This window comes from Chiloscyllium punctatum, chromosome 6 (assembly GCF_047496795.1).
Source record: "Chiloscyllium punctatum isolate Juve2018m chromosome 6, sChiPun1.3, whole genome shotgun sequence".
Lineage (NCBI taxonomy): Eukaryota > Metazoa > Chordata > Chondrichthyes > Orectolobiformes > Hemiscylliidae > Chiloscyllium > Chiloscyllium punctatum.
In genome coordinates, this window is record NC_092744.1 from 35,104,766 (window position 1) to 35,132,164 (window position 27,399).

The 27,399-nt window shown below is 37.8% G+C and overlaps 1 protein-coding gene across 3 annotated transcripts in view; it reads right to left on the reverse strand.

Annotated features, from left to right (window-relative positions):
* Positions 1–1,345: 1,345 nt before the first annotated feature.
* The window catches only part of rnpepl1 (arginyl aminopeptidase like 1), a 74,668-nt gene continuing 48,614 nt past the window's right edge, over positions 1,346–27,399 (reverse strand). Inside the window, exons 4-10 of one of the 3 annotated variants that reach the window (XM_072572413.1) lie at positions 24,681–24,916; positions 18,139–18,252; positions 17,434–17,546; positions 16,779–16,887; positions 11,951–12,175; positions 8,265–8,407; positions 1,346–4,911 (exon numbers count right to left, since the gene is read on the reverse strand). In XM_072572413.1, coding sequence (XP_072428514.1) covers positions 4,675–4,911; positions 8,265–8,407; positions 11,951–12,175; positions 16,779–16,887; positions 17,434–17,546; positions 18,139–18,252; positions 24,681–24,916 — 1,177 coding nt within the window. In that variant the 3' untranslated portion in view covers positions 1,346–4,674. The remainder of the gene's footprint in view (positions 4,912–8,264; positions 8,408–11,950; positions 12,176–16,778; positions 16,888–17,433; positions 17,547–18,138; positions 18,253–24,680; positions 24,917–27,399) is intronic. The other 2 variants (XM_072572415.1, XM_072572416.1) reach the window with 2 other exon arrangements.

The window sequence follows — 27,399 nt, forward strand, 5'->3', positions numbered from 1 at the left end:
GTTCGAAAGTACCTGATATCCATACATGTAGAGAATGTGACTTGAATTACACTGCATTTACCCAAATTGGAGATCAAGTACCAGAAATATGCTTATTCACCAAACATTTTCTATTTCAATCTTAAAGATCTACCTAATATTTTTCTGTCACATTTATTTGTCACATGATATAAACTGTGCCCATATTCATCACCTGAGTGATTTACACAAGTTAAAACAATGACAAAACTACACAAAGCCTTTAACATTTCGTTCTTGCATCAAGTCTTTTTCTGAAAAAGAATGGCTGGATAATTTTCTTTTGAATGCTATTCTGAAAGGTTAGCAAGTATCCATGCCTTACTTTGGTTCACAATTAGAGTCATAGAGATGTACAGCACGGAAACGGACCCTTCGGTCCAACTCTTCCATGCCGACCAGATATCCTAGATAAATCTAGTCTCATTTGCCAAGATAAAATAAGTGGCAAGTCACCAATGCAAACTCCCCTCCCCATGTGAAATTGATAGGAGACACATAAATCACCTTTAGAGCACTGTGACTACAACATTACATTTTATTTGATTATAGGATCTATTGAATTTTTAAAAATATACCAGGAATTGGAGAACCTGTACACTTTACTGAACTTAAGTGGCAAGTTCTGTCTTTAGACTAAAGGATCTGCATAACACAGCATGTAAAAATTGAAAACACCAGAACAGATTGAATCCGACATGAATAAAAAATCACCCAATTGTAAAGAAAGGTGATACCAACCTTTCCAAGCTGATATTGACAAATTAGAGTATTTTCAGATCTTTCTCTACAATGAAAGCTCAAAGTATCCTGCACTATGTTTTTCATAGGTTACATAACTTCAGTTTTATAAATATCAATGGGAATTGGATTAATCCTTTCTACATGGTCACTATAGGCCTAAAGTAAAGCATGTGCAGCATAAGAAATAAACAAAAATGTTGATATTTATCAACAGGAAGTACAAAGCAATCCATATCAAAAGTGGAAAATTAAAAATTTTAAAATCAATTATTTTAAATTCTGGATGTAGGTTTGCTCGCTGAGCGGGAAGTTCATTTTCAGACGTTTCGTTACCATACTCGGTTACATCTTCGGTGAGCCTCCAGCCAAAGCATTGCTGATGATTCCTGCTTTCTATTTATATGTTTGGGTTTCATTTGGTGATGTCATTTCCTATGGTGATGTCATTTCCTGTTCTTTTTCTCAGGGGATGGTAAATCAGGTCCAAGTCAGAACCTCAGTACATCTAGAACCTCAACCTGAGCTACAAATCTTCTCAATTATTTTAAATTGCCTAATATACAGAACTTTCACAAAATATGTATATGGTCACCATTACCAAGAAGTATGATCCATTTTATAATTGTTTATTCCTTCTTAAGTACATTTTCATTTTCAAACACAAAGTTCTGGTGATAAGCCAACTGAAATTTCTGAGGCAACAGTCATGCACTCAATCAAATGTACTCAGATTTTCTCCAGAAAATACTTTTCAAGTATTCAGTTTTAGGCTTTTCCACTGCCTCACAACATATCAGTTCAGATGTCTGCATTGTTCTTTCTTAACTGAAAAATCACTTTACAGTCTCCTCTACTTTATGTCCCTAACACAAGCATACAATTCCAGTAATGTTCCAAATGTTTCTGGAGATGTAGCAAACCTGTCTGTTCTTACATTGTTGAAACAATGGCACTGTCCAAGTCAACCACTAAATCATGGCTTCCTTGTTTATTTTTGTATACATTCATGTTTCACATTATCCGTACTTGCAAAATACTTTGATAAAATAAAATGATTCCATTAGTTTTTTTTTCCTTTTAAAACAGATATATATAGTTCAGTCTGATGAATTTGTTAGCATAAAAATGTTTCTATGGTTTTAGTTGGCTAATAAAAAGATAGTTTTATCTGTACAAATGAAAGACAAAATTGAAAGCTGGAAATCTGAAAATAGAAACAGAATATGTTGGAAATATACAGCAGATCAGTTAACATCCAAGAAGATAAAGACATGTTATAATGTTCTTGGTATATTTGATCAGAACTGTGTTTGATTTTTATTTTAATCTTCATTAGTTATCAATGAACATTATGAAAAACATAAACCTGAAAATTACAACTTCCACATAAGATCATGGATAAATAGCTTCTTCAGTCTTGGGGAAAATATAACTTTCATCTTAACAATAATTTGCCATTATGCAAAACATTTTTTTGTGTAAAAAGACAGAAGATAAATCAGTTTGGGTTGCTAAGATAAGTCTATTATCTGGACATCATAAAATCGTTCTGACTTACAGAATTTTTTTTGTAAACAATTAACAATCCATTTTCTGAGGAAGTGTTTTATTTCATTTTACTGAACATGGTATAATGAGGCTTCTGCTAAAAGGGAACAGATTATAAATCAGTAGAATACTGATAAAAAAAGGCACATTGGCTGCACTACCTCTGAAAAGTATGGCCAGTTAAACAGTTGCATACAAGTTCTTGTGCAAATTCATAACACAGTTTTTGGCCCCGATAAAAATTTACTTCTTTGTGAACATACTTAAGAAATACAAGAAAACAAAATGGGGAAAAAGTACAAACATTTATCAGAATAAATGGACTTTGGTGAGGTGGTTCCAGTGTTGACACATTGGCTACAATTCTCTCAATCTTGTCTTTATTTCCTTCTGAATTCGGTCATTCTGAATAGCATATTTGCTAATTCCAACATTTATAGCTATGGGAGCACATACTATTCATCAAGATGAATAAGAGAGGTGTCCTAGATAATCCGTGGAACTATAGTCAGGCATTGAAACAAACAGAAATTGTTGGCAACTGTCAAAACCACCACATTAGTACAGCACCAATCATAACCAACTGCACAATATTCTATCTTACCTCTGAACCACAACCAGGCACCTAAACCAGCAGACTGTGAAACAACAGCCAATGTTGAACTTTAATGCATCCCACCCCAAGTTCTACAACATCCTGCTCCAGCACAGAATGATAATTAAATACTCAGATAAGCCTATCAACCCACTAGGTTTGCCAATTTCTTAAATAACTAAAACAAAGGCACGATGGAATTGAAATGAAATGGTGCTTAGAGATGGTACACTTTAGACTCTACTATACAAGCTGCAATGCATAATGAAGGCTTGTCCTATAGATTAACAGAAAATATCTCATTAGAACATTGAAACAAATGTTCTTTTTTCAGCTAATCATTCTAATGATTTGTTTTTCTATGTATACTGTAATGGAACAGTTGATTAATTTGGATAAGATAATCAAGTACCTAATTCCACTATTTCAAAGGAGTGCAAGTAACTGAACTCTAAGAGTTCAAGAGTTCATTTACTTTCTCGAAAATATTCTTTCCAATAATTTTTTTGAAAAAATTCTACAGAAATGTGAAGTAGAATATCAGAAAACAATAAGAGAAGTGACACACATTTCAAATCATAGTACAATGTAAAGGCAAAATAAACTAATGTTAATTTTGGATCAAATGCAAAGGGGTCAATAGAAAATACTTTGAAACAACCCAAACGCATAACATTTAAATCATTACATTTACATCTCTATGCTTTTGTATGCATCCCAGTCTAGATTCTAGTCTGCCTGAAGTATGTATCATGAATTAAGTTGGGTCTTCCTTATGGCTGAAATCTCCTTTCCAAGAGAAAATCAAGATGCATTATGCACCAATTAATGCACCAGAAGACCTTGCATTAAATAATGCATTACTGCTGAACAATTACTGCTGTTACTAATTTATTAATACTAATTTATATTGAAAATGGTATATTTGAGCTGAGCAACATGTACCATCAAACTTATTAGAAATGAGAGGTTTACTAATGAATCTTTCTGTTTTGGCAAAATGAGAATTCTTATGCTTTATGGTGTCTCAATTATTCCTGTTCAATTTAGCAATACATCATATGTAGTTTTTATTCTGTAACTAACTAATCAGAAGCAACCAATACTATACTACAGTCTGTTCTGATATAACATGATAATTCTGTTCTTGTGCGATCTCATGTTGTAAGAAAATCGCACAATAGCCACACCATTTAAACTAGTGGGGCCGGAATCGTGTTATAGCCAATACAAGTAAGGAAAGTTCGCATTCTACAATTAACGGTCTAAATTTTTCAAGTGCGCTCAAGCCGATTCGTGTCAAAGAAACACATGTTATAGCAGAACTGACGTAATTATTTCATTAGCACCAACCTCTTCAAGCAGCAATAGGTTCTACACTGTAGTAACTAACTTGCTGGAGCTGGGATGCTGTCTGTTCTTTCAAGTTGTCCTGCTCACTGAAGATTTCGAGTGCCTGGATTATCAATGAATCATCCTCAATCTACAATCTGTGAAGCTACATGTCCCAAATGTATATCAAGAGTGACAAGATTACTACTATAACTACATGCCCAATGGTTTGATGAAATACTGTCTTGTAAGAAACAGTTTTGGAATGCTGATTTAGGCTTCTCCATTCCCTGGAAGAGGTCCATAAGTTAACCAGCGTAAATCCTGGAAATTTGTTTAAATTAAAAAGTCATAGCTGGAAACATTTTCAGTTTCCAGAGCTGCTCTCGTGTAAGTTATTTTCTCGGATGCATCCAATAATGGCATGGGTTGATCAGCTACGCTGAGACATTAACATCCCTGAGTGAGATGGGGTTTGATGCATCAGATGGTTTATCTTCTAGAAGTGTCATAACAGCAGCAGGATTAGCACTGTGTGCAAAAATCTGTTGGATTGCTCTCCTCAAGTTCACATGCAGTCTGTTCTGAGTCAGGTAAAAGGTCTCTATGGCAATGGCCTTCATGGTTCCAGCACACAGATCCTCATACAAAGGACCAGTGTACATTCGTGAGGTCTGGAAGAGAAGCAATTTGAGAAGTTAAAGGATTTCTTGGCTGTCAAAATAAATACAAGATAATAAATAAAGAGAACACATTTGTAAAAGTGTTTCTCTCAGAGTGCATAAGCAACTCCCAAGGTGAATTTAAATACTTTAGATCCTAACCAGTTAATGGGTGAAACAAGACTATTTATCACATCATACCTGCTTATTTTTTTAATTAACATATCAGTATCCTCTTATTCTCGATCCTTTTATAGGGGGTGATCAGTTTCTCCCTATCTACTCTGCTTGGTCTCCTCATACTTTTGATTATCAGATCTTTTCTAGTCTTCTCTTACAAGTAAAACAACTTCTCCAGTCTATTTTCATAATTGGAGTCCCTCATTCCTGGAACCATTCTCTCATAAAAATCTTTGATAAATTATTGAGACATAAGGCTACTCAATGAGATAAGAATCCATGATATTTGCAGTTAGCAAGGATAGAGAATTGGCTAACTACTAAAAACAAGAGTGAATGGATTAAGGGGACATTTTCAAGAGTGCAACCTGTAACTAGTGGAATGCCACAGGGAATGATTTTAATGAAGGAAATGAATGTACTATTACCAATTTTGTCAATCATAAAAAATTAGGGAGGGAAGCAGTGAGGATGACTCACTGTGTTCCGCAAGGATCTGTTTTGGGACCATTGCTGTTTGTCATTTTTATAAATGACCTGGAGGAAGGGTTAGAAGGTTGGGTGAGCAAGTTTGCGGATGATACGAAAGTCGGAGGAGTTGTAGACAGTGAGGAAGGATGTGGCAGGTTACAGCGGGATATAGAGAAGCTGCAGAGCTGGGCAGAAAGGTGGCAAATGGAGTTCAATGTAGCTAAGTGTGAGGTGATTCACTTTGGTAAGAGTAACAAAAAGATGGGGTACTGGGCTAATGGTCGGATACTTGGTAGTGTGGAAGAGCAGAGGGATCTTGGTGTCCGTGTACACAGATCTCTGAAAGTTGCCACCCAGGTAAATAGTGCAGTGAAGAAGGCATATGGCGTACTGGCTTTTATTGGTAGAGGAATTGAGTTCCGGAGTCCTGAGGTCATGCTGCAGTTGTATAAGACTCTGGTGCGGCCGCATCTGGAATATTGTGTGCAGTTTTGGTCGCCGTACTATAGGAAGGATGTGGAGGCACTGGAACGGGTGCAGAGGAAGTTTACCAGGATGTTGCCTGGTATGGTAGGAAGATCCTATGAGGAAAGGCTGAGGCACTTGGGGTTGTTTTCATTGGAGAAAAGAAGGTTTAGGGGTGACTTGATAGAGGTGTACAAGATGATTAGGGGGTTAGATAGGGTTGACAGTGAGAACCTTTTTCCACGTATGGAGTCAGCTATTACAAGGGGGCATAGCTTTAAATTAAGGGGGGGTAGATATAGGACTGATGTTAGGGGTAGGTTCTTCACTCAGCGAATTGTAAGTTCATGGAATGCCCTGCCAGTAGCAGTGGTGGACTCTCCCTCTTTATGGGTATTTAAGCGGCATTGGATAGGTATATGGAGGATAGTGGGTTAGTGTAGGTTAGGCGGGCTTTGATCGGTGCAACATCGAGGGCCGAAGGGCCTGTACTGCGCTGTATTCTTCTATGTTCTATGAATCAACAGAGGGATAGAGACAGACTAGGTGATGGGGCAAAAAATAGGCAGATGGAATATGATGTAGGAAAGTGTGAGGTTATGAACATTGGCAGGAAAATTAGAAGATCTGAAGACTATTTAAATGGGGAAAGACTGCAGAAAGCTGCAGCAGATGGGGATTTGGGAGTCCTAAGACATGCATCACAAAAAGCTAGGATCCAAGTTCAGCAGAGATAGGGAAGGCAAATGGAATTTTGACCTTAAATTCAAAGGGATTGGAGTATAAAAACAGGGAGGACTTGCTAAGGTAGACCAAACAGTTAATGAAGCATATAGTGTCCAATATTTTATGAATAGTGCAAAGAGATTATGTTCAACTTATATAAGACAACAGTCAGGCTACAGCTGGAATACTGTGAACAGTTTTGGGCCCCTGAGCAAGGAAAGATCTGTGGAGGCAGTTTAGGTTAATCCAAGTTATGGAAGGATTTTCTAATGAGAGAATGAGTAAATGCGGCTTGTACTCATTGCAGTTTAGAAGACTGAGAGGAGATGTAATTGAAACATACTAGATTCTTAGTCTGCTTGACAGGGTAGATGAGGTGGCACAATGACTTAGTGGTTAGCACTGCAATCTCACAGCCTCATGGACCTAGCTTTAATTCAAGCCTTAGATGACTCTCTGTGTGGAGTTTGCACATTCTCCCCATGTTTGCATTGGTTTCTGCCAGATACTTCAGTTTTCTCCCATTGTCCAAAGATATGTAGATTAGATGGATTGGCCATACTAAATTGCCAATGGTGTTCAGGGTAGGGTGGGCTAGGTGGATTAGCATATGGTAAAATATGGAGTTACGGTGGATAGGGCAGAGGGCTGGGTCTGTGTGGGATGCTGTTCAGAGGGTCTGGACTTAATGGGCCAAATGGCCTCTTTCTGCATTGTAGGGATTCTACGATTCTTGATGAGGAGAGATAATTTCCCCTGTAGGGCAGTCTAGGACTACAGGACATAATCTCAGAGTAAAATGTCATCCATTTAAGTTACAGATGAGAATCTTTTTCTCATACAATGCAGTAAATCTGTGAAATTCTTTACTGCAGAGGGTTGTCAAGGCTTGAAGGGCTTTGGCCTGAAACATATATTTTCCTGTTCTTAGGATGCTGCCTGACCTGCTGTGCTTTTCCAGCACTACTCTAATCTTGACTCTAATCTCCAGCATCTGCAGTACCCACTTTCGCCCTGCTAAACGCAAAGCTGAGATAAAGAAATTTCTAATGATAAAAGGAATCAAGAATTATGGAAATTAAGCAGCAAAGTGGAGTTGAGATTATCAAATCAGTTATGATCTCATTGAATGGTGGAGCAGACTTGATGGGCCTAATTCTTCTCTTACACCTTATGGCCTATACCTCTCCTTCACTCACTTCAAAAAGCCCATATCCTTCCTAAATAGTAGGTGGCCAGAGCTATACACAATATTCCAGCTAAGGTCTAACTAGTATCTTCTTTTAGTTTTTGACTGTTGAATAATTTCTAAATGTCGAATATTCCTGCCTTGGTCACCCTGGAGCTACGTATCTGCATGGCAATTAGATCACATGCACGTAACTCAATGAGAGCTTTTAAAATATTTACCTTGTTTCCAATGCTTCTGCAAAATAAGCACCTTCAAATGTTTAATGATAGGATAGCTATTTCGTAAAGTTTCATTGGTGAATCCTTAATGTAAAGTATTGTAAGTATCTTACATGGTTTTCCAGGAATCGTCGCACTTTGTAGAAATCTGGTAAATAGTTATTTCTGACTACAATCTGTAACCATCGAATTCTAATTTCAGCATTCATTGAGTCGAGCAGCGCAGAGTAACTCTTCGAGAGTTTCATCATGGCCTCTGACAAAGCAAAAGTAGAAAGTTCAGGCATTTCAACCATCTAAATTGTTTATATTGATAGAAATATTAACTGAACAAACAAACTTTCAAAAACAGTTGATGTTGTAGTTTTATTAGGAATCCTCTCAGATCCAGACCTCATTACAGCCTTGGTCCAAAAATGAAAAAAAAAGAACTGAATTCCACAGATAAATTAATATGAATAAATTTTACAATGGCAGCATTTGACCAAATGTGGTGTTAGGAATCACTAAAAAAAGTCAATGGGGATCAGGGAAAACTTGGATGGAGTTATTCTTAACACAAAGGAAGGTGATTTTGTTGTTGGAAGCTAATCATCCCAGCCCAGGTCATCATAACTTGAATTTCGAAGGCATCTCCTTCACTTGCTTCATCAATGCCCTTCCTTCCATTGAGATTGTAAGTTAGTACTTTGATTGATAATTGCAGAAAGTTCAATGCTGTCCTCATATACTTAAGCAATCCATGACTGCATTCTGCAAACCTTCAGTGTTCAAACTTGCACTGATTAGTAACAGATAACGTTCACCATGCAAGAGTCAGGCAATCTATCTCCAACAGGACAGAATCTAACCACTTCCCTTTGACATTCTATAGTATTAATATTGCTGATTATTCCTATCATTTGGGACTAATCATATGAGTTTCTTTATATTCACTCATGCAATGTGGGCATCACTGGCTGTCCATCCTGTTCTGCCCATGAGATTTTGGTGCTGAGTTGCCTTCTTAAACTGTTGCAATGCACATGCTTAAGGTTGACACACAATGCCCTTATGGAGCGAATTCCAGAATTTTGACCCAGAAACAGTTAAGGAACAGCAAAAGATTTCCAAGTTAGGATGGTGAGCGACTTGGAAAGAAACTTGCTGGTAGTGGTGTTTCCATGTATCTGCTGCCTTTGTCAAGCCCTTAAGAATCCTATATGTTTCAGTAAGATCACGTCTCATTCTTCTAAACTCCAGTGATTACAGTCCCAACTTATTTAGTCTTTGCTCATAAGCAATCCCTTCATATAATGGATCATCAAAGTAAACCTTCTCTGAATTATTTCCAATGAAATAATATCTTTCCTCAGATAATGGGATCAAAACTGCTCACCGTACTCCACATGTGGTCTCACCAGCACCTTGTACAGCTGAACTAAGATTTCCTGACTCCGATACTCCAACCCCTAACAAGGGCCAATATTCCATTAGCCTTCCTAATTACCTGCTGCACTAGACTACTAGCTTTCTGGTTTTATGCACAAGTACCCTCAAGTCCCTTTGTGTTGCAAATTTCCGCACTTTTTCTCCATTTAAATAATACTGTTCTTTTGTTCTCCCATCCACATTTTTCCACATCATGCTCCATCTGCCAACTCACTGAACTTATTAATAACCCTCTGTAAACTGTTTGTATCCCTCTTGCAACTTGTTTCCACCAACTTTGTGTCATCTGCACATGTGTTTCCTTCCTCCAAGTATATATATTGAAAATATGTGTGGTCCAAGCGCCAATCCCCATAGAACCACACTCATTACAGGTAGCCAATCTGAATATAAACCCCTTAATTCCATTCGCTTCTTCCTGCCTATTAGCCACTTCTCTATCCACATCAAAATACAACTCCAACACCTTTACAGAATGTGTATTCTTGGTAAATTTTCATATTCTGCCTTAAAATAATAGGGTTCAAAATATTTATTTTTGATGCTCATAGAAATTAACTATACATTAATAATCAATGATAGCATTAAACATTCAGTTAACAGCAAAATTTATAGAAAACCTTGTGAATTTGCTGGCAAATTCAAAGTATGTTGCAGTTCTGTGATTCCCATAGTTGGATGGCCAAATGTATAAACTTTCAAGAAACCTCTCCTGACTCTCAATGTCATATTTAAAACTAATACGTGTCAATTCAGATACTTAAAGCATCACATAAATCCTTTCCCATGTCTCTCATCAATAGCTGCAGTAAACAAAGTGCAACATGCCAAATGCTACCGTTTTACCAAAAACTGAACTGTTAAATTGATAAACGAGAGAATTGGAGAGCTTAATGATCAAAAGCTCTATAAAGCCAATGTAATCATTTGACCACATTCCTTTTGTATGTCTCTCTTCGGAATAGTTAACATACCTAAAATATCTTTCTATTGTTCATCGTTAAAAGGTTATGTTTCAAGGATAAATTAAAAATTATAACTTCTCAAATTGATAGCCAAATTGTATCTTTGCATATTATATTCCAGAAATCATTCATTTGCCACAAGATGTCACTCACTTATATTTCCCTGCAAAGCTGAAAGCTGTACACGGCTGGACGTGGCCTCCACTGTCAAATAAGCTTAGTTATTCACCACTCTAATCAGCTAAACATTATCACTGCCTCATACAACTTTTAATTTTCTCTGCCTAATCAGAAACTTTGCTGAAAAACACATTCATCTAAAAGAAAATAAGTCTTCCTTATGATTACATAAAAGATTTGTAGCACAGAAGGAAACCATCATTTGGTCCATTCTGCGCATGCCAACTGAAATAAATCTGAAATGAACAGTTTAATTAACCCATTCTTTACAATACTAAGCATACCAATTGATTATGGTAATTCTGTTGATAATCTTGCAACTTATATGGAAGGTTCTCTCAGTATTAGTTTCTTTATTAATTATCCTCCTAACAGAATGCTGCATCATGTTAGTAGCCTATAAATGACTTAAGGAGGTGAAAAGCAGAAATGTGTACTATTCAGTTTCAGAAACATGGAAAAAGCTACATTAAATAACATGTTTAGTGCAAAGTATGATATGAACAAAGTCAGCACAAAGCAGACCCTGCAGCTGTCACAGGAACCTGGGAATGGGTAGCTCTGCTTTGAGTACTGAAGAATGAGTAGGCTGCAATGGAATGGGAAACAATCCCATTTTTGACTTAGATTCTTCAACTTACTACCCCTTCTCTCAGAGGTTTAAGTGGCTTTAGAACTCTCTGCTTCAGCAGGCGGTGGAAGAGGGTTGGTGTCATTTTGAACGCAAAATTAGACATTTTCTTGCTAGGGATAGGAATCAAGTGTTATCAGTGGTGGTTTAGGTGGAATGCGGAATTCAAAACATGAAAGTTCAGCCATGATATTACTGATTGAAGGAGCAGGCTCAATGGGCCAAATGATCAACTTCTGTCCCTATTTTGCATGTTTGCATATAAGTCCTATGAACTTTACAATAACCAGATCAGATTCATCTTTTGATTTCTATGTTATTTTACAGCTGAGATGGTATTTACATTCAGCTTCCTACAAAGGCAATCAAGTTCTTAAAGTTTTGAAGTACAAAGTTATACCTCTAAGTAGAAGGTTTTACACACGGATACACTTTCTCATTGCATTTTTAGAGCGGAATGACCACTGAAGTATTTGCAGAAGCATGACTTCCTTTCAAAGCAAAATAAGCAAGTTTCAAATCAAAGCATTTATTTAAATGTATATGCAACAGTAAACTCTAAGAAAACAGTTGAACAAGTATGTTATCCTACCATGAGGCAGTGGAGATCTGTCCAAAAGTTTGTCCAACAGGTGGACTATTTGGAACGTTTTCCATTTAGAAATATCAATGTCAGTAATACGGTTTCCATCAGGAGTTTCAGAACTCCAGAGCTGGTAGAGTGATTCTACTGGTTTGATCAAACTTGATCCCTGAGACAAATCTGGTTCCAACAATGGAGGTCCCGATGCATTCAGCCAGCGCTCAAACTCTAATCCTAAAAATAGAGAAACATCTCCAGATGAAATTGGTCTTTGATAAAACAATTTCTTAGATCAAACAAGCAAACTATTTTCTAACATAGTCAAGAAAAACAAAGGTCATTGAGAAAATAAGAAGTGATTTAAGTGAAGTGTAAAGTTGATTTTCTTAATGTGTTCTGATGCACAAGTACTTAAGGCAATGTTGAATATTAAATTGAGCATTTTCCACTTTCTATCTGCGGCAACATTTTTTTTGAGGACTTGCCTTCAGATTTTCTAGAGGGTTACTTTCTCATCTTTCTCCTTTTTTCCCTTCTCAATAATTCATTTATTAGGTGATGCACTCACTTGGTAACGATATATTTTCATGTTGACGTGCCACATTTGAACTTGCACAGAAGCAAAATTAGAAGTAATCCTCAATGTCCTCAGTAATAAGCAACCTTTGATTAAAAACTTAAAATCTCAATATAGAAGGAAAACGTAAATTTCTAGGCACCACAGTATTTAAATTGGCATAAGACAACAAGGACAAGTCAGTAAAAGTTTCTTTTCTCCAAAATAACTGTCACACACTTCTAGATACAAAAAAATTCATCAACCTAAACATATCTTTTACAGAGTGGTGAGGGCATAGCTAATGCATTTCAATTGTATAGACACAAAGTTGGAAGATTTTAAGCAGCCAGTTTTTACCCTTTTTACTGCCAGTCAGATCACAACTTCAGATCAAATGTAACAACTGATAGTGTTTATTACAATCAAAGCATCCATTACAATTTTCCCCACATAATAGCCCACGAACAAGTATAGCCTTAAGCTAGATAGTCCATGTCTATTTGCAAGAAATTCATTATCTCAGTGATTTCAACTTAATCTGGCTTCTGTAAACTGAGTATTCCTTTGTTGACCACTGAGAATTGTTCTCTTTTCTTTGAAACCTCCTCCTTCCATCCACTTCACAGTTTCCTTCTCTCTTCTTCCCTTGCAACCTCCCCTTCTCCCCTCACCCTCTTGAAGTCTCTCTCATTCCCCTACTAACCCCATGCAGATCTCTTTCTACCACCCAACATCTCCCCCAAATCCCCTTGCACTGATTCTCTTCTTGTTCCCCTAACTTCACAGAGTCATAGAATCCTTACTGGGTGGAAGTAAGTCATTCGATCCATCAAGTCCACATTGACCCTCCAAAGAGCATCCTATGCAGACCCACCCCCTTACCCTATCCCTATAACCCTGCATAACTAATTCACTTCGTCTGTATATCCATGGACACTATGGGAAATTTAGCATGGCCAATCCACCAAACCTTCACAACTTTGGACCGTCGGAGGAAACCAGAACACCTGGAGAAACCCATGCAGACACACAGGGAATATGCAAACTCCACACAGTCACCCGAGTCTGGGATCAAACCCGGGTATCTGGCACTATGAGACAGCAGTGCTAACCACTAAGCCACTGTGTCGAGCTCCTTTAGAGTTTGTCTCTTCCTCCCCACCTCCAGTGCAGCCTCTTTCTTCCTCTCATTTATTGCAAACATAACTCTCGAAGATAGCCTCAGCCTCATATCAACAACGACCAACCATCCCTGCCTCCAAATAAACACTTGTAGCTGTAGCACACTTTGGCCTTGGAACTCTGTTTCCACATCTCCAACCCAGCCTTCACAACTTTGCACCCTGACCTCTCACTGCACTCAGCCTTGTAACACCATGGCCCCCCTTCTCCCAGCCTGGAAAAAGGATTCCCTTTCAATTCACTTACTCAGCTTCCTTTTTTATGTTGCTTTCCGTATTTCCATTCACAAACCTTTGCTCCTTCACAATTCCTGCTGACAATGAACCTATGTGTCGACTGGCAACAGAGATACAGTCTGTGATCGAAGGAATAACTCCTCACTGATTCTGTCCATTCTGCTTAGTGGGGAGACTTTTCACCCATTAGCTTTGGAGGCTTTCCAGAATGAATTTGCCTGCCACTGCTGTGTATTTTCAGCTATCTCCTGATAATGCAAACATTCGAGTAGACAAATTAAGTCAATTGGAAAATGTCTCTTCTGCTGACTCCATCTCAAACTACAACCTAATCTTGGTACAATATATTCCTGCTTCTACACACAGTTCTCATGGCTTCTTCAAGACTGCCAACATATTTTCAATGAATGGTGAACTGAGGTTGTTTTGATTTTGCAACTTCATCCATTAAATACTTATTAATCTTTTTCACGACAGAGCACCAAAGCACAATTACACAGACTATCCTACCTGAGTGGATTGTTTATCTCTTCATCTCAGTAATAGCACTGATCAATGAAGCATTTGGAATCACATGTATTCAACCTATAATCTCCTTCATCTTTGGGAATTATTCCACAAAGACCGTAAAAAAAAAATCACAGGATGCATGCATCATTGGGTAGACCAACATTTATTATTCATCTCTAACTGATCCTCATAATGTGGAATGAGCTGCCTTCTTAAATTATTTTTCAAGCTATTGGTTTTCCATAGATAGGGGGGTGAAATTGCTTCCTTCAGTAAACAATGAACCAATCTTCTGCTTTATATAACTATGAAAAACAGGGTAACTTCAGCTCTTGATGTCATCAGCTATAGCCTGAAATGAGCTTGAAGGATAAAACTTCAACTTTGACATTCAGTGGAAGTAACATTCAATGAAAAGATACTTGGATGTGAAATGCAGTACTAGTCCATTATGATATCCATTGTAAGGGTAGTTTCTTTGAACATTTCTGACATTGAAGTCTATTTGTAAGTTCTGTGCAGATTGGGGGGGGGGGGAAAGGTATTTTCCAGGGTGGTTAGCGAGTATCTCTGGAGTCATCTGATCAATTGGCAATTCTCTTGGATCACCTCTTCCAGTCCAAATAATTCCTACGGGAAAACTAATTGCTGCACTGTTATAACTGTTGGTAAATAATTAGAGCAGTTCAATAATGGTCTCAGAAGGTTTCTGGAAACCTAAGTGACAATAAGAAATGCAAGGGCAGAAAATAGTCTGAAATTTTGACAACCCTCTTAATTTATAGTGTCATTAATGAGTTACTTAAACACTAATTCTTCTCCAGACCAATCAACAGTGGACATTCAGTTGATAAAAGTAAGTAAAAGGAAAGTTGCCATCACCCTACCATACCATAAGGCTTCTCTCTCTCTCTCTTTCATATGAGAGAGCGAGAGAGAGAGACAGAGAGAGAGACAACTTGTGATTGTTTAACCTGAGAGGCACCATGCCTCAGGCGAGGGGAAAAGTTAAGGAGAAGAGTTATTTATGGTAACCTCAGCTGATGCTGTTGACATTACTCTGCATCACACACTATCCAACCAGCCAGCCAACTGAATTAATTGATCCCCTATTTGTAAGTTACAAAGTTTGCAATGCTTTGTTACAAAATGTGTGCATGTCATTTTGGCTTTAATTACATGCAATTTTATGTAACTCAGAGTTTCTTGAATTCATGACAATCACAAAATTGGTCAGTATAAAAACTGGGGAGAGATTCTGGATAATGGAATGCAACCTCATTATCAGATCTTTAAAGTTATTTAATTATCAAATTCACATTTATAGATTGAATGTCACCAATCAAAGAATTGGGCATGACTGCCTTTATGCAGAACTGCTTAATTAGTAACACAAACTGTCAAAATAGTGACAGAAACGCAGACCAGGTACATTGATTTTGTGCTTGGGCACAGGAGTCTCTTCAAATAATACATTCCAAAAAACGGGGAAACCCACTTAAGAAAGTTGTGGAACATTATCCTTGAAAATAGTTTTTCCTTTAGAACAAACAAACAACAAAAAAAAATTTGCAAGCAAATGCTTTTGCACTTATCAGCAAGGACAAATACTGTGCAAGAATCTCTAACACCGCAGACTTGTTCTTAAGTTAAAGGAAACATGCTTAAATTAAAATCCAAAGCTTGCTTGTCTACCAATGAAGAGAATGGCCATATGGAGTAAACCACAAGCTGCTCATCTAACCCCTCAACTGAAAGTTCAGATCTAAAGCACAGAACGTTGCTAATGCACTGACACAGTTTTAAAGATGCAAGAATGAGCTATATTGGAGAGGTATAGCATTCAGTTTTAAATTTAACTCAAATAGTTCTGAAATACCTGTAAGCAGAAATCTCAGAAATGAGAGCTGAGCTGTAGGAGTCACCAGCAGGAAATAAACAGAAAGAAAGAAAGAAGAATAGAAAAGTAAGGTTTTATTTTCGTGGATTGCCTGTAATTTTTCTGTGCATTAAAACAATTGGGATAAATGCCAGGGTTGGTGGGGAGAAACACAGGGAGGAATCACATGGTGACAATGAACAACTGGAAACCAGTGGGTTACTGGTCTGTCTAAAAGAGAACAACAAATGCATTTACCCTTGTAACAAAAGAATAATCCAGTGTGTACTTCTATTGGCAGGCAATCAAAAGTCAGCATGAGAAATCATTGGAGACAAGTTTGAACAAACCAAGGAAAAGAAAAATATGCTCCCTCGATATTTTGAACAGTCAGATGCAGTGGACAAATGATTGCAGCGGACAAAACCTCAGATGGTGATTATAAAGAATCTCTTCAAACATCTCACCAACCTTCTTTGTTGTCCACACATTTCTCCCTGAGCTCAGGAAAAAAGCCGAGGAAAAACTCCAGTAGATCAGTTGCAACAACACTTGTAAACTTGAACTTTTCTACATAGGCCTAAGAAAAAAATTAACATTAATGACTTGCATTTTACATGTTAATCATTTGTAATTCAGGGTCTTTTTCGATGCTGTACATCTTTATGACTCTATAACAATGGGAACTGAATCAGTCATAGTGGACCACAGGACCCATTTTATATTTGCTGCTCTGTTTGCTGTGATTGTGACCAATTTCTAATGGTGACAGCCCTTGGACATGAGGTTTTAACAGGAAGACCATTACATTACATGGATAACATGTGGCAGCATCAATGACATTATTTAACACATCTAAAGACTTCACTTCTCAGCAATTGCACATTGCAAAATTGTTCAGGTAGGAAGGGCTGATGATTCATCCTTGCATTGGGCAATTTTTTCTATGAATTGGAGATTACAGCATTTGGTTGGGCAATGTAGAAGACTCTTTACTCTCTGAAATTAGTGTTTTCTGTTAGCAAAATGGGATGGTTGCTCTGGGTTGATAGGTTTGCCATTAGTATTTTTGATGTTATTTTTAAAAATAGAATGAAAAATAAAGCAAGCTGCTGACAGAACTCACTCTGAGGAAGGAGTCGAAGCACTTTGTGTCTCCACAGAGCTGTGAAAGATAGTACACAAAGCAGAATCCTTTCTCGTAGGTGAAAAGATTCATTAGACTGCTGGGATTGACACCTGCACAAGAATACAGAACAAATATTACACATATTCCTTCGCAGTGTATACTGCAGCAATTCTTGATCACTGACCAAGAAAGAAGTTTAGTGATAAATACTTAAGATTTCTTATGCAGATTAATGGTTTAATAATGCTGCTTTCACTGTGACAGTGGTATGCAATATATACATTATTGGATTGCAGAACGATTTACAGTTTCTTCCTGGACTGATTCAGAATACAAACTGGTTTACTTCAGCTGCAAGACTAATCTTTGAAAAGTGAGGTAATGAATGAAAGAACAAGTTAAAACAAGCATCACAGTGCAATTGTTCTACTGAATGTCTTATTTCATCACCAATGGAGGATTGAGATCCAATAATAGATTTATGCATAAACTACTCATTGAGTTTATCAACTACCCCAGTTTAGATCTATTGTAGTTCGCAGGACTGAACGTGCCCCACGTATCTCATAGAAACTGCCAAATACCAGTGTAAACTGGTGAAAAAGTGTTGTAGTCTGAAAGCAGAGAATTGGTTTAATTTAGTTAATGCTTTAATAGAGCAGCTGGCTTTGTTGAAGTTGCAAACAGAGGTAAAATGGAGACCTGGCTCAAACTTCACTTGTAGTCTGCTGACAGGACTCTCATCTCCAAGCAGTTTCAGCTGACGATGCAGTGCTTCCAGTCGAAAAGTGGTTTCAAGACAAGTAAAAGCAGCCCCTGAAAAAGAAGGGAAACTGATTTTTTTTCTCCCTTAAAAATACTTACTTTCTTTCTGCTAGCTTCTGGATTCTCCTACAAAGAGTCAGAGATGTACAGCACAGAAACTAACCCTTCAGTCCAACTGTTCCATGCTGGCCAGATATCCTAAACAAATCTAGTCCCACTTGCCAGCACTTGGCCCACTCTTTACCCTTTCTATTCACATGCCCATCCATATGTGTTTTTAATGTAATTGTACCAGCCTCTACCACTTCCTCTGGCAGCTCATTCCATACACGCACCACCTCTGCATGAATAGTTGCCCTTTAGATCCTTTTTAAGTCTTTCCCCTCTCACCCTAAACCTATGGCCTCTAGTTCTGGACTCCCCTATGCCATCTTGCATTATTCCTTAAATGGGTGTACTGGGCGATGAAGCCTACTCCCCGCAATCTGGAACTGACCATTTGAAGCCAAAGTCACTATATGCTAGCTCATATTTGAGTTTTTCTTCCACCTACCCTCCTATCAATTCATCTGATAACACAGGTTATTTTATGAAGCTTGTATGAATTCAGCTTCAGGGAATTGTATAGCATCTACTAATGTGCAATGGAACACCATGTGAATATCAAGAACTATGCTTATGAAGTTATTTGGTAACACCAAATCTTAGTTTGATGAAAAATGTCAGTTTGTTGGAGCTGGACAATTCTCAATAAACACCAATGCAAAGGGAAATTATACTGTATGAGAGGAGAGTACTCATTGACTGGCAAGTGGACTTCAATTGACAGAGGCATTGCCATAGCGAATGTACCAGTGTACATAATGTAATTCTGACACTATAAACTGGCCTTATTGGCAATTTTGTAAATAGGGCCATTTGTTCACCACATAAGCTCAATACCAAAATAAGGCTTTTCAAAGCTATCCTTTTGGTTCTTTGCCTCTGAATGCCCTCGGATTACTTGGTAACACACAAAAGTTTCAGCCATAGGCAAAGGTATTTATTTCACGCTGCTACTACATAGTAGCAACACAAATGGTGTTTGCCATGAATAAGACACTACCTTCAAGCCAAAAAGACACTGTCCATCAGATAATTGAAAAACATCATATATATGTGTGTGTGTGTGTGTGTGTGTGTGTGTGTGTGTGTGTGTGTGTGTGTATGTGTGTGTATGCATGCGTATGTGTATGCACGTGCATAAAAAATATATGTAAAGACATATATGGGGATAGCAAGCCAAACCAAATCAGCCTCACTGTCAGCAGATTCATAAAGTGAAATTAAAATATTTAATTTTGTTCAAAATTGTGCAATTGCTCCAAACCAGACTTTACAAGTTATAGAACCCAAACACAAAGTTTATAATCTAAAAAATAACAATTTATTCTTAATAAAGTAACTTTAACAAAATATAGAAACTACAGTGCAATTTAATATCTACAATTTAAATCCAATCTTCTTTGAGTATAACCACCCACCCCCCCCCGCCCCCCCTTATACACTGACAGAGTTATGGATACGTTTATTAAAATTGTAATTTGCTAGTTTGATAATGATTTCAATAATAAATACCAGACTTTCATGAAATCCTTAGGTGATAGGTTGTATTACAGGCATGTAGGACGGTATAGCTTCCTTGAATTCCAAGTCATCAGTCAATACAAACAGCTTTCGCAGACCTCTGAAAACTTCTTATTTCTTAGAGACTGAGTTTATTTTCTCAGACCTTTCAACAAATCAATAACTGGAGGATAACTAGAGAGAGCAAAACCAAAAATCCAGTTCAATCTTGCAGCTTCCAAAGTAAAAACTGCCTCCTGCCCACAAATCTAGTCAGAACCAATTTACTCTGCTTGATCTTTTTTTCATCAATATTCTCAAGTGTTTCACTAGCTAGCACTAATCCTCCCTTAACTACCAATTAAGATCCAACCAGCTCCCAGTCCCTTAGCATAACAACATCTTGGTGCCGAAACATCTAATGTTCTTACAGCAGTAATTATCTGCATTATCATTCTAGGCCAGTTCCCAACAGCATCAGTCTTTTGTTCATTGTTTTTGTTTTTAAACAAACTGCTGTTCAAATTACCATGTTCAATTCCTCAACTTCAACTCTCAGTTCAAAACCAAAAATGAGAAAAATAGAGATGGTCTCAATATATCTGAATTTTGAACAGCAAATCCCTTTTGCAGTTTGTGACAGGCTAGGTATTGACTATAGCCAACCACTTATATTTTGCCGAACTCAAAACACATGATCCAATATTAGACGTGACTCTGTAATGGAACAACATTTGCTAAATAATCCCGAATGTGCAAAGGAAGTACACTGAAAACTAATTTAGGATTCCCAACTGGGCTTGCAAAGTGGTGCATTTGTGTATAATGGAAACTACATGCATTGATTATTAAGATCCTTTATTATCTTAGAAACAACATTTCAACTCAATTAAACAGGTTTCAGCTAACATTCCCTCCGAGCTGCATAGCTGCGTGCTCAGAGGTTTCATGCAGATTGCAGAATTGACTTCTGAATTTGGAATTCAATGTTGTGCACAGACCTCGGAATCCTACACAGCCCTGAAAGAAAATTAGAGGGAACGCTAGTGGCAGCCATTTGTTAGTTCATTTCGCAAGGGAATACCTTGACTAAGCAAAGTCAACCTGCCTGGTTTAATATTTAAACAAAACTTGGCAGTTACCTGTCAGTGATCATTAACTGGGGCATTCTCTATGGCAATGCCTCTACCAATCAAAGTCCATAAGCCAACCAGTGGTGTTTATTTCAGCAGTAAAATGTTGTTGATTTTAAAACATAAAGCAACCAATGTTGCATCGATGCTAAAAACATCCAGATTACAACGTAATTCCTATGTGTGTGCAATCTTTCCATTAGAAGTATCAGCTTTTAAGCATTATTCAAATAGGCTCCGTTTTTAATATCGTCTTCCATGAACTGCATTAACAAAGGTAAGTGATTCAGCCTTAGATGTATTAATCAACATTCACTGATTTACTATAAATTGTTTTACCATAACAACAAAGGAAATAGATGCACTAGGACATCTGTTCATTTGAGCTCTGTGAAAAAGCCTGGATCTATGGGCAATGTTTCAATGCCCACACAATTTTCTGCCATCGCTTCAAACTGACAGCAGGACCACCTGTCCTGAAATGGAAAACATCTTTTTACAAGGCTTTAATAGACAATGACATTTAGTATTTACTTATATTGGTTTGTTAATCAGAATGATACAAAATAAGTTTCCAGCATTGTTAACTACTTACTAAAAAGGATGAAATTGATCTATTTTGACCAGCAGCTACTTCTAAAGGATTGTGAGAAGCACATAGTATTTCTCACATAATTTGGACTTTTCTTTGTTTCATCATCACTGACAACTAAATTACAATTTAAACTTTGAACCTTCTGTGCTGTTTCCATTCAAGTTGTGGGTGGCACAGTGGTTAGCACTGCTGCCTCACAGCGCCTGAGACCCGGGTTCAATTCCCGCCTCAGGCGACTGACTGTGTGGAGTTTGCACGTTCTCCCCGTGTCTGCGTGGGTTTCCTCCGGGTGCTCCGGTTTCCTCCCACACTCCAAAGATGTGCAGGTCAGGTGAATTGGCCATGCTAAATTGCCCGCAGTGTTAGGTAAGGGGTAGATGTAGATGTAGGGGTATGGATGGGTTACGCTTCGGCGGGGCGGTGTGGACTTGTTGGGCCGAAGGGCCTGTTTCCACACTGTAAGTAATCTAATCTAAGTAATCTAAAAAAAAAGTTCTGAGGAAGGGTCACTGGATCTGAAATGTTAACTCTGATTTCTCTGAACACATGCTATCAGACCTGCTGAGCTTTTCCAGCAATTTCTGCTTTTGTTTCTGACATTCTTTCATTTTTACTACAGATATTAACATTAGGAATACCCCTGTATCTTTGTTTACTGAAGCTAGGAGGCATAGAAAAGGGACACCAGGGACATTGAGCAACTCAAAAACCTTAGCAGGTAGCTACCATTATCCCCTCTATAAGGAGAACAGAATTAAGTGTTTATGACTCTAGGTGATCCAATAATGATGCTGTGGAAGCTAGAAAAGAAGCCACCACTGACACTTCTGGCAGAATAGCCACGACTGGTGATAACAATTCAAACATCTAGAAAGTCACTGGAACAGTATTAAGTCATTTTCCACCAAAATTTCACTTCCATGCTCTCTATGACAGAAATTGTTTCAGGTGCCTGGCTCTCATCTGATCTGCCATCTTCTAAATTCATAAGAATTATGATGGTCTGCCACCATCAAAGAATTCTGCCTTCAAAAACAGCCACTTCACAAAGATCTTGTAGGAAAATGTCACCCAAAGAGAGTTGGCATATCAGCCAGAGAGCATCAATATGATAACTGCAAGAGATATTCATATCAGTTTTGTGATACACCATTTCTCACTTAGTTTCTTGGTCAGAAAGAATATCACTATTGCTGAAAAAAAAACATGTTGTTGAAGCTTTTTGTCTTGCATCTATCAGATCAAGGCAAGAGCTCCAAATTTCAAAGAAACAACAATTTATATTACTTGAGAAAAGTGGACTGATTGGTTAGCCATTCAATTCTGGCAGCGCCACAAAGAATCCAAAGATCCAACTAACCACAAAAAGACATTATCCTCTCTCACTAGTATCCTCAAATATGGATGGGGAAGGATACCACCTCTACTGGGACAATACATCCAACCTAGGACAAGCCAAACAAAGACGAGAATTCCTAGAAGCATGGCATTCCAACCAGAACTCTATCAATGAACACATCACGTTAGACCACATCTATCACCCCCTGAGAAAAAGAACAGGAAATGACTTCACCACCAGAAATAACATCACCACAGGAAATGACATCACCAACCCAAAAAAGCCCAAACATATAAATTGAAAGCAGGAACTTTCAGCATTGCTTCACATGAGGTCCACTGAAGATGTTACCTAGTAAGATAACAAAATGTCTGGAAATGAACCTTTCAGCTCAGCGAGCAAACCTACATTCAAAACATTGTTACATATATTTGTGCTCTGAAAACACCTTATTTAAAAGCAGGGCACACGGGTTCTGGACCCATTGGTATTGGAACGTGAGGAAGGTGGCACTGCTGCCATCTCTCAACTGTTGAGCTCAGGATCAGATGTCTCAATTTATTGTTTAATATCCATCTGGATGATCTTATCTAATACAGTGCATGGTAGGGAATAAGCCATTGTTGGCATGTATTGTAAAGTGCTGCTACAGATTGAAGCAGAAGACCTAGCAGCAGACCAAGAAAAACAGAAAACATAAAATAACGGAGGTTTCAATGTCTGAGAGTCATATAACATGGAAATAGACCCTTGGGTCCAACTCATCCATGCCAACCAAATCTCCCAAACCTAACTAATCCCATTTGCCAGTGTTTGGCCCATATCCCTCTAAACCTTTCCTATTCATGTATCTGTCCAAATATCTTATTTGTTGTAATTGTACCTGTGTTTACCACTTTCTCTGGCAGTTCATTTCACATATGAACCACCTTGTGAGAGAAATAGTTGTCCTTCAAGTCCCTTTTAAATCTTTCTCCTCTCACCTTAAAATTGTGTCCCCTAATTCTGATCTGCCCTACTCCAGGGAAAATACCAATGTTATTCACCTTATCTATGCCCTCATGGTTTTATAAACCTCTGTAAGGTCATCCCTCAACCTCCTACACTCCAGTGAAATAAGTCCCAACTTATCCAGCCTCTCTTTATAGTTCAAACCCTCCAGTCCCATTAATATAGTCATAAATCTTTTCTGCACCCTCTCCAATTTAATAACATCCTTCCTATAGAAATGAGTTCCAAGAGAGCAGAATTCATATTTCACTTTCCTCAGGAGTGACTTATGAGCTGATAATCTAGTTGGCGATACACAACACAGGATTCAAAGGAATGACAAGGAAAAAATGAACAGAAGTAAGAACATCATTTGCATCCCAGAAGCTGCAAAGCTTCTTCTTTCCTTAAGATGAGAGGGCAGAGGTTGCAATCTCTGTCTTACATTATGGGTATTATTTTGTTTTGAAAATGCTTGAAGTTGGCATCTTTTGGCACTGTGAGAATTTCTCAAACCCCAGATATCAACAGATAGATCACAATGGTGATAATGACAGGTGCATGTGCCAAGCAATATTAATGGAGCAGATTCGGCATTGAAATCATTCAGTATGGAATTATACCCTGATGGAACATGGCCACAGTGCTTAATTTCTAACCATTTAAGCGTAGTAGCAGGCAAGTCAGACCCTGCTAGCCACAACATTTAGGCTAGTATTCTCTGTGATTGTCATTCTGCATTGGGAATGCCTAAATGCAGAATTAGACCTAATGTGCATTTAATGTTGGAATGAGAGAATAAAAAACACTTACTCACCATAGGTTTCTGTGGTAATGCGACGTTGTGCATATGTTGCTAAGCCCTCACTCAGCCACATTTCTTCCCATGTGGCATTGGTAACTGCATTTCCAAACCAACTGTGTGCGATCTCATGGATAACATCAATAATGAGAAATTCATCACTTTCCAAAATACAGGAAATAATGAAAGTCAAACAGGGGTTTTCCATTGCGACAATTGGAAAAGAGGGAGGAAGGAAAACAACATCATACCTGAAAAAAAGATACTTATGCTTAAAATACACATTCTACAAAATCTAATTTGTTTTTAAAAATTTAAAACAACTTACATCATCGTTTTCAAAGCAATTCCTGACATCATCTTTCTCAAAGGTGAGCATGCAAAAAGAATCAATGTAAGTGCACTCCTCTAAACAGTAGAGGAAGGAGACAGAAAGCATTAAACTACAGACCTGTTGGCCTAACATCTGTCATAGGGAGAATGCTGTCATTCAGGAGGTTATAGCAGGTTCAATCAGTAGTGTATACTGAAAATAATCAATTCAGGCTTGGTAGTGCTAACGTGGTTTCTACATTGCCATGTGAAAGGGGGATAACAAATTCAACAGAGTTTTCCTTTTTATCTTTTAACCACAACTCAGAGATTCCTGCTAGAAAGTTACTTGCAAAGGATAAGATCATACTATCCAGTGAAGCTTGCACAGTTGAACATCCTGCTAAAACTCACCGATTGGTCTCAAGGGCAGCATGACCACATAAATTTGGAACTAAAGAGTTTTCCACCACCCCGGAACTATACCTCAGCCTGAAATATTGGCTCCATGAAAGAAGGGGCAGAAAAAAACACAAACGATTAAATTATTTTTCTACATATTTATATCAGAGCTGCTCTTCAGTGAGCCAAACCCCAGCAAACAGCACAAAATCACTTGGTGAAGCAGCATCAGATTAGTAAAAACAGGAACATTTCTAGGATTACAAAATGAGTGAGTCCTATTACAGCTATGCCAAAAAGCTGATTGGGTGTGAAGGGCTGGACAGTCTTTGTTTGTGCCACATGTTTCATAGAAACTCTAATCCTAATGCTGTCAGCCTATACAAATGAGGGAACTGTGAAATTGTGAAGCAAATTTATTGTTATATGCATAACTTTTCACCTAACCTTATTGACTACAACCAAGCTTCATATTAGCAGCGAAATGTATATTTTCTGTAATTCAAAATCTATCTTCATGAGCATTTTATAAAGTATATTTAATGGAACTCTTCTGCACTTTCGTAAATTATTTGACAGAGAGTATAATTTGTTGACTTCAGGAAATAGGCAGTTTTAGCAAATACTCATTTCCCTTGTGGTGAGTCAGCATGGAAGTGTCCTGCTTCACTTAATCATCCAGCTAAGAATTTTATTTAATTGAACTATAAAACTTCACGTGGCAAGCAGCTTTTGTACTCAAACCAATGACCATCTGATCAGGAAGTCAACTGTGCTATTGCTTCAGTATTGCTAAAACCCCAGCCGTCACACATTATTCCAACATTAACTACTTTTTAATTTTTATGATGTAATTTGTTTACAATATTCATAATAACTTGGAAGAAGGAAGTAAATGGACTGTACACAAATTTGCAGACAACACAAAAATACATGGAAAGGCAAGTTGCGAGAGAAGTACAAACAGTTTACAGCGAGATATTGATAGGTTAATTAAGCAGGCAAAAAGTTGGCAAATTAAGTACATGAGGAAAATGTGAAGTTGCTCATTTTAGAAGGGAGAACAAAAAAATAGTATTATTTGAATGGACAGAAATTGTAGAAAGCTGTACACAAAATGGTCTTGGGGATATTTGTGCATGGAACACAGAAAGCTAGCACACAGGTGCAGCAGGTAATCAGGAAGGGTCATGGAATGTTGGCCCTTATTTCAAGAGGGTTGGAATATAAGTATAGGGAAGGCTTACTGCAATGGTACAAGTTGCCGGTGAGACCACATCTGGAGTTCGGTAGGCAGTTTTGGTCCACTTATTTAAGGAAAGGTAAAATTTCATTGCAGGTTGGGACTATACTCATTGGAATTTGGAACAATCTTGACAGGCTAAATGTTGAGCGGATGCTTCCCCTCATGGGAGAGTCTTGGACCAGAGAGCATGGTCTCAGAATAAAGGCTAATTTAAGATGACAGAAGGAGGAATTTCTTCTCTTAGTGGGTTAAGAGTCTTTGGAACTCCTTGCCACAGAGAGCTGTGGGAGCAGTCCTTGTGTACATTTAGACAGATAGATTCTTGATAGTAGAGGATTCGGGGGCTATAAGGAAAAGTCAGGAAAGTGGGTGTAAGGAACATTGGATCAACCATGAGCCTATTAAATGGTGGAGCAGGCTCGAAATGTCAAACGGCCTACTTCTGTTCTTATTTCTTATGATCTTAATACAACAATTATCCACAAGACAAAAATCAGATGACTTCCTCACAGAAATTCCTACTACTATTTTGTAACTACTTTTCAGAAAGTGCATGGGAAGTGCTCAATTTGATTCATTTATCTTTGTTGGGAAGCAGCACAATTACTTTTCATTGTTCATAAATCACTACAAAGTACTGGCTAGTTTATAATCATCAATTTGAGATATAGGAAAGAGAGAAAATAATCCTTGCTATCTGCACTTGAAGGCAAATCTACCAGTTTCCGTCAGACATTCTCTATTCCCAGATCGAATGTTAAACCACATTCAAAC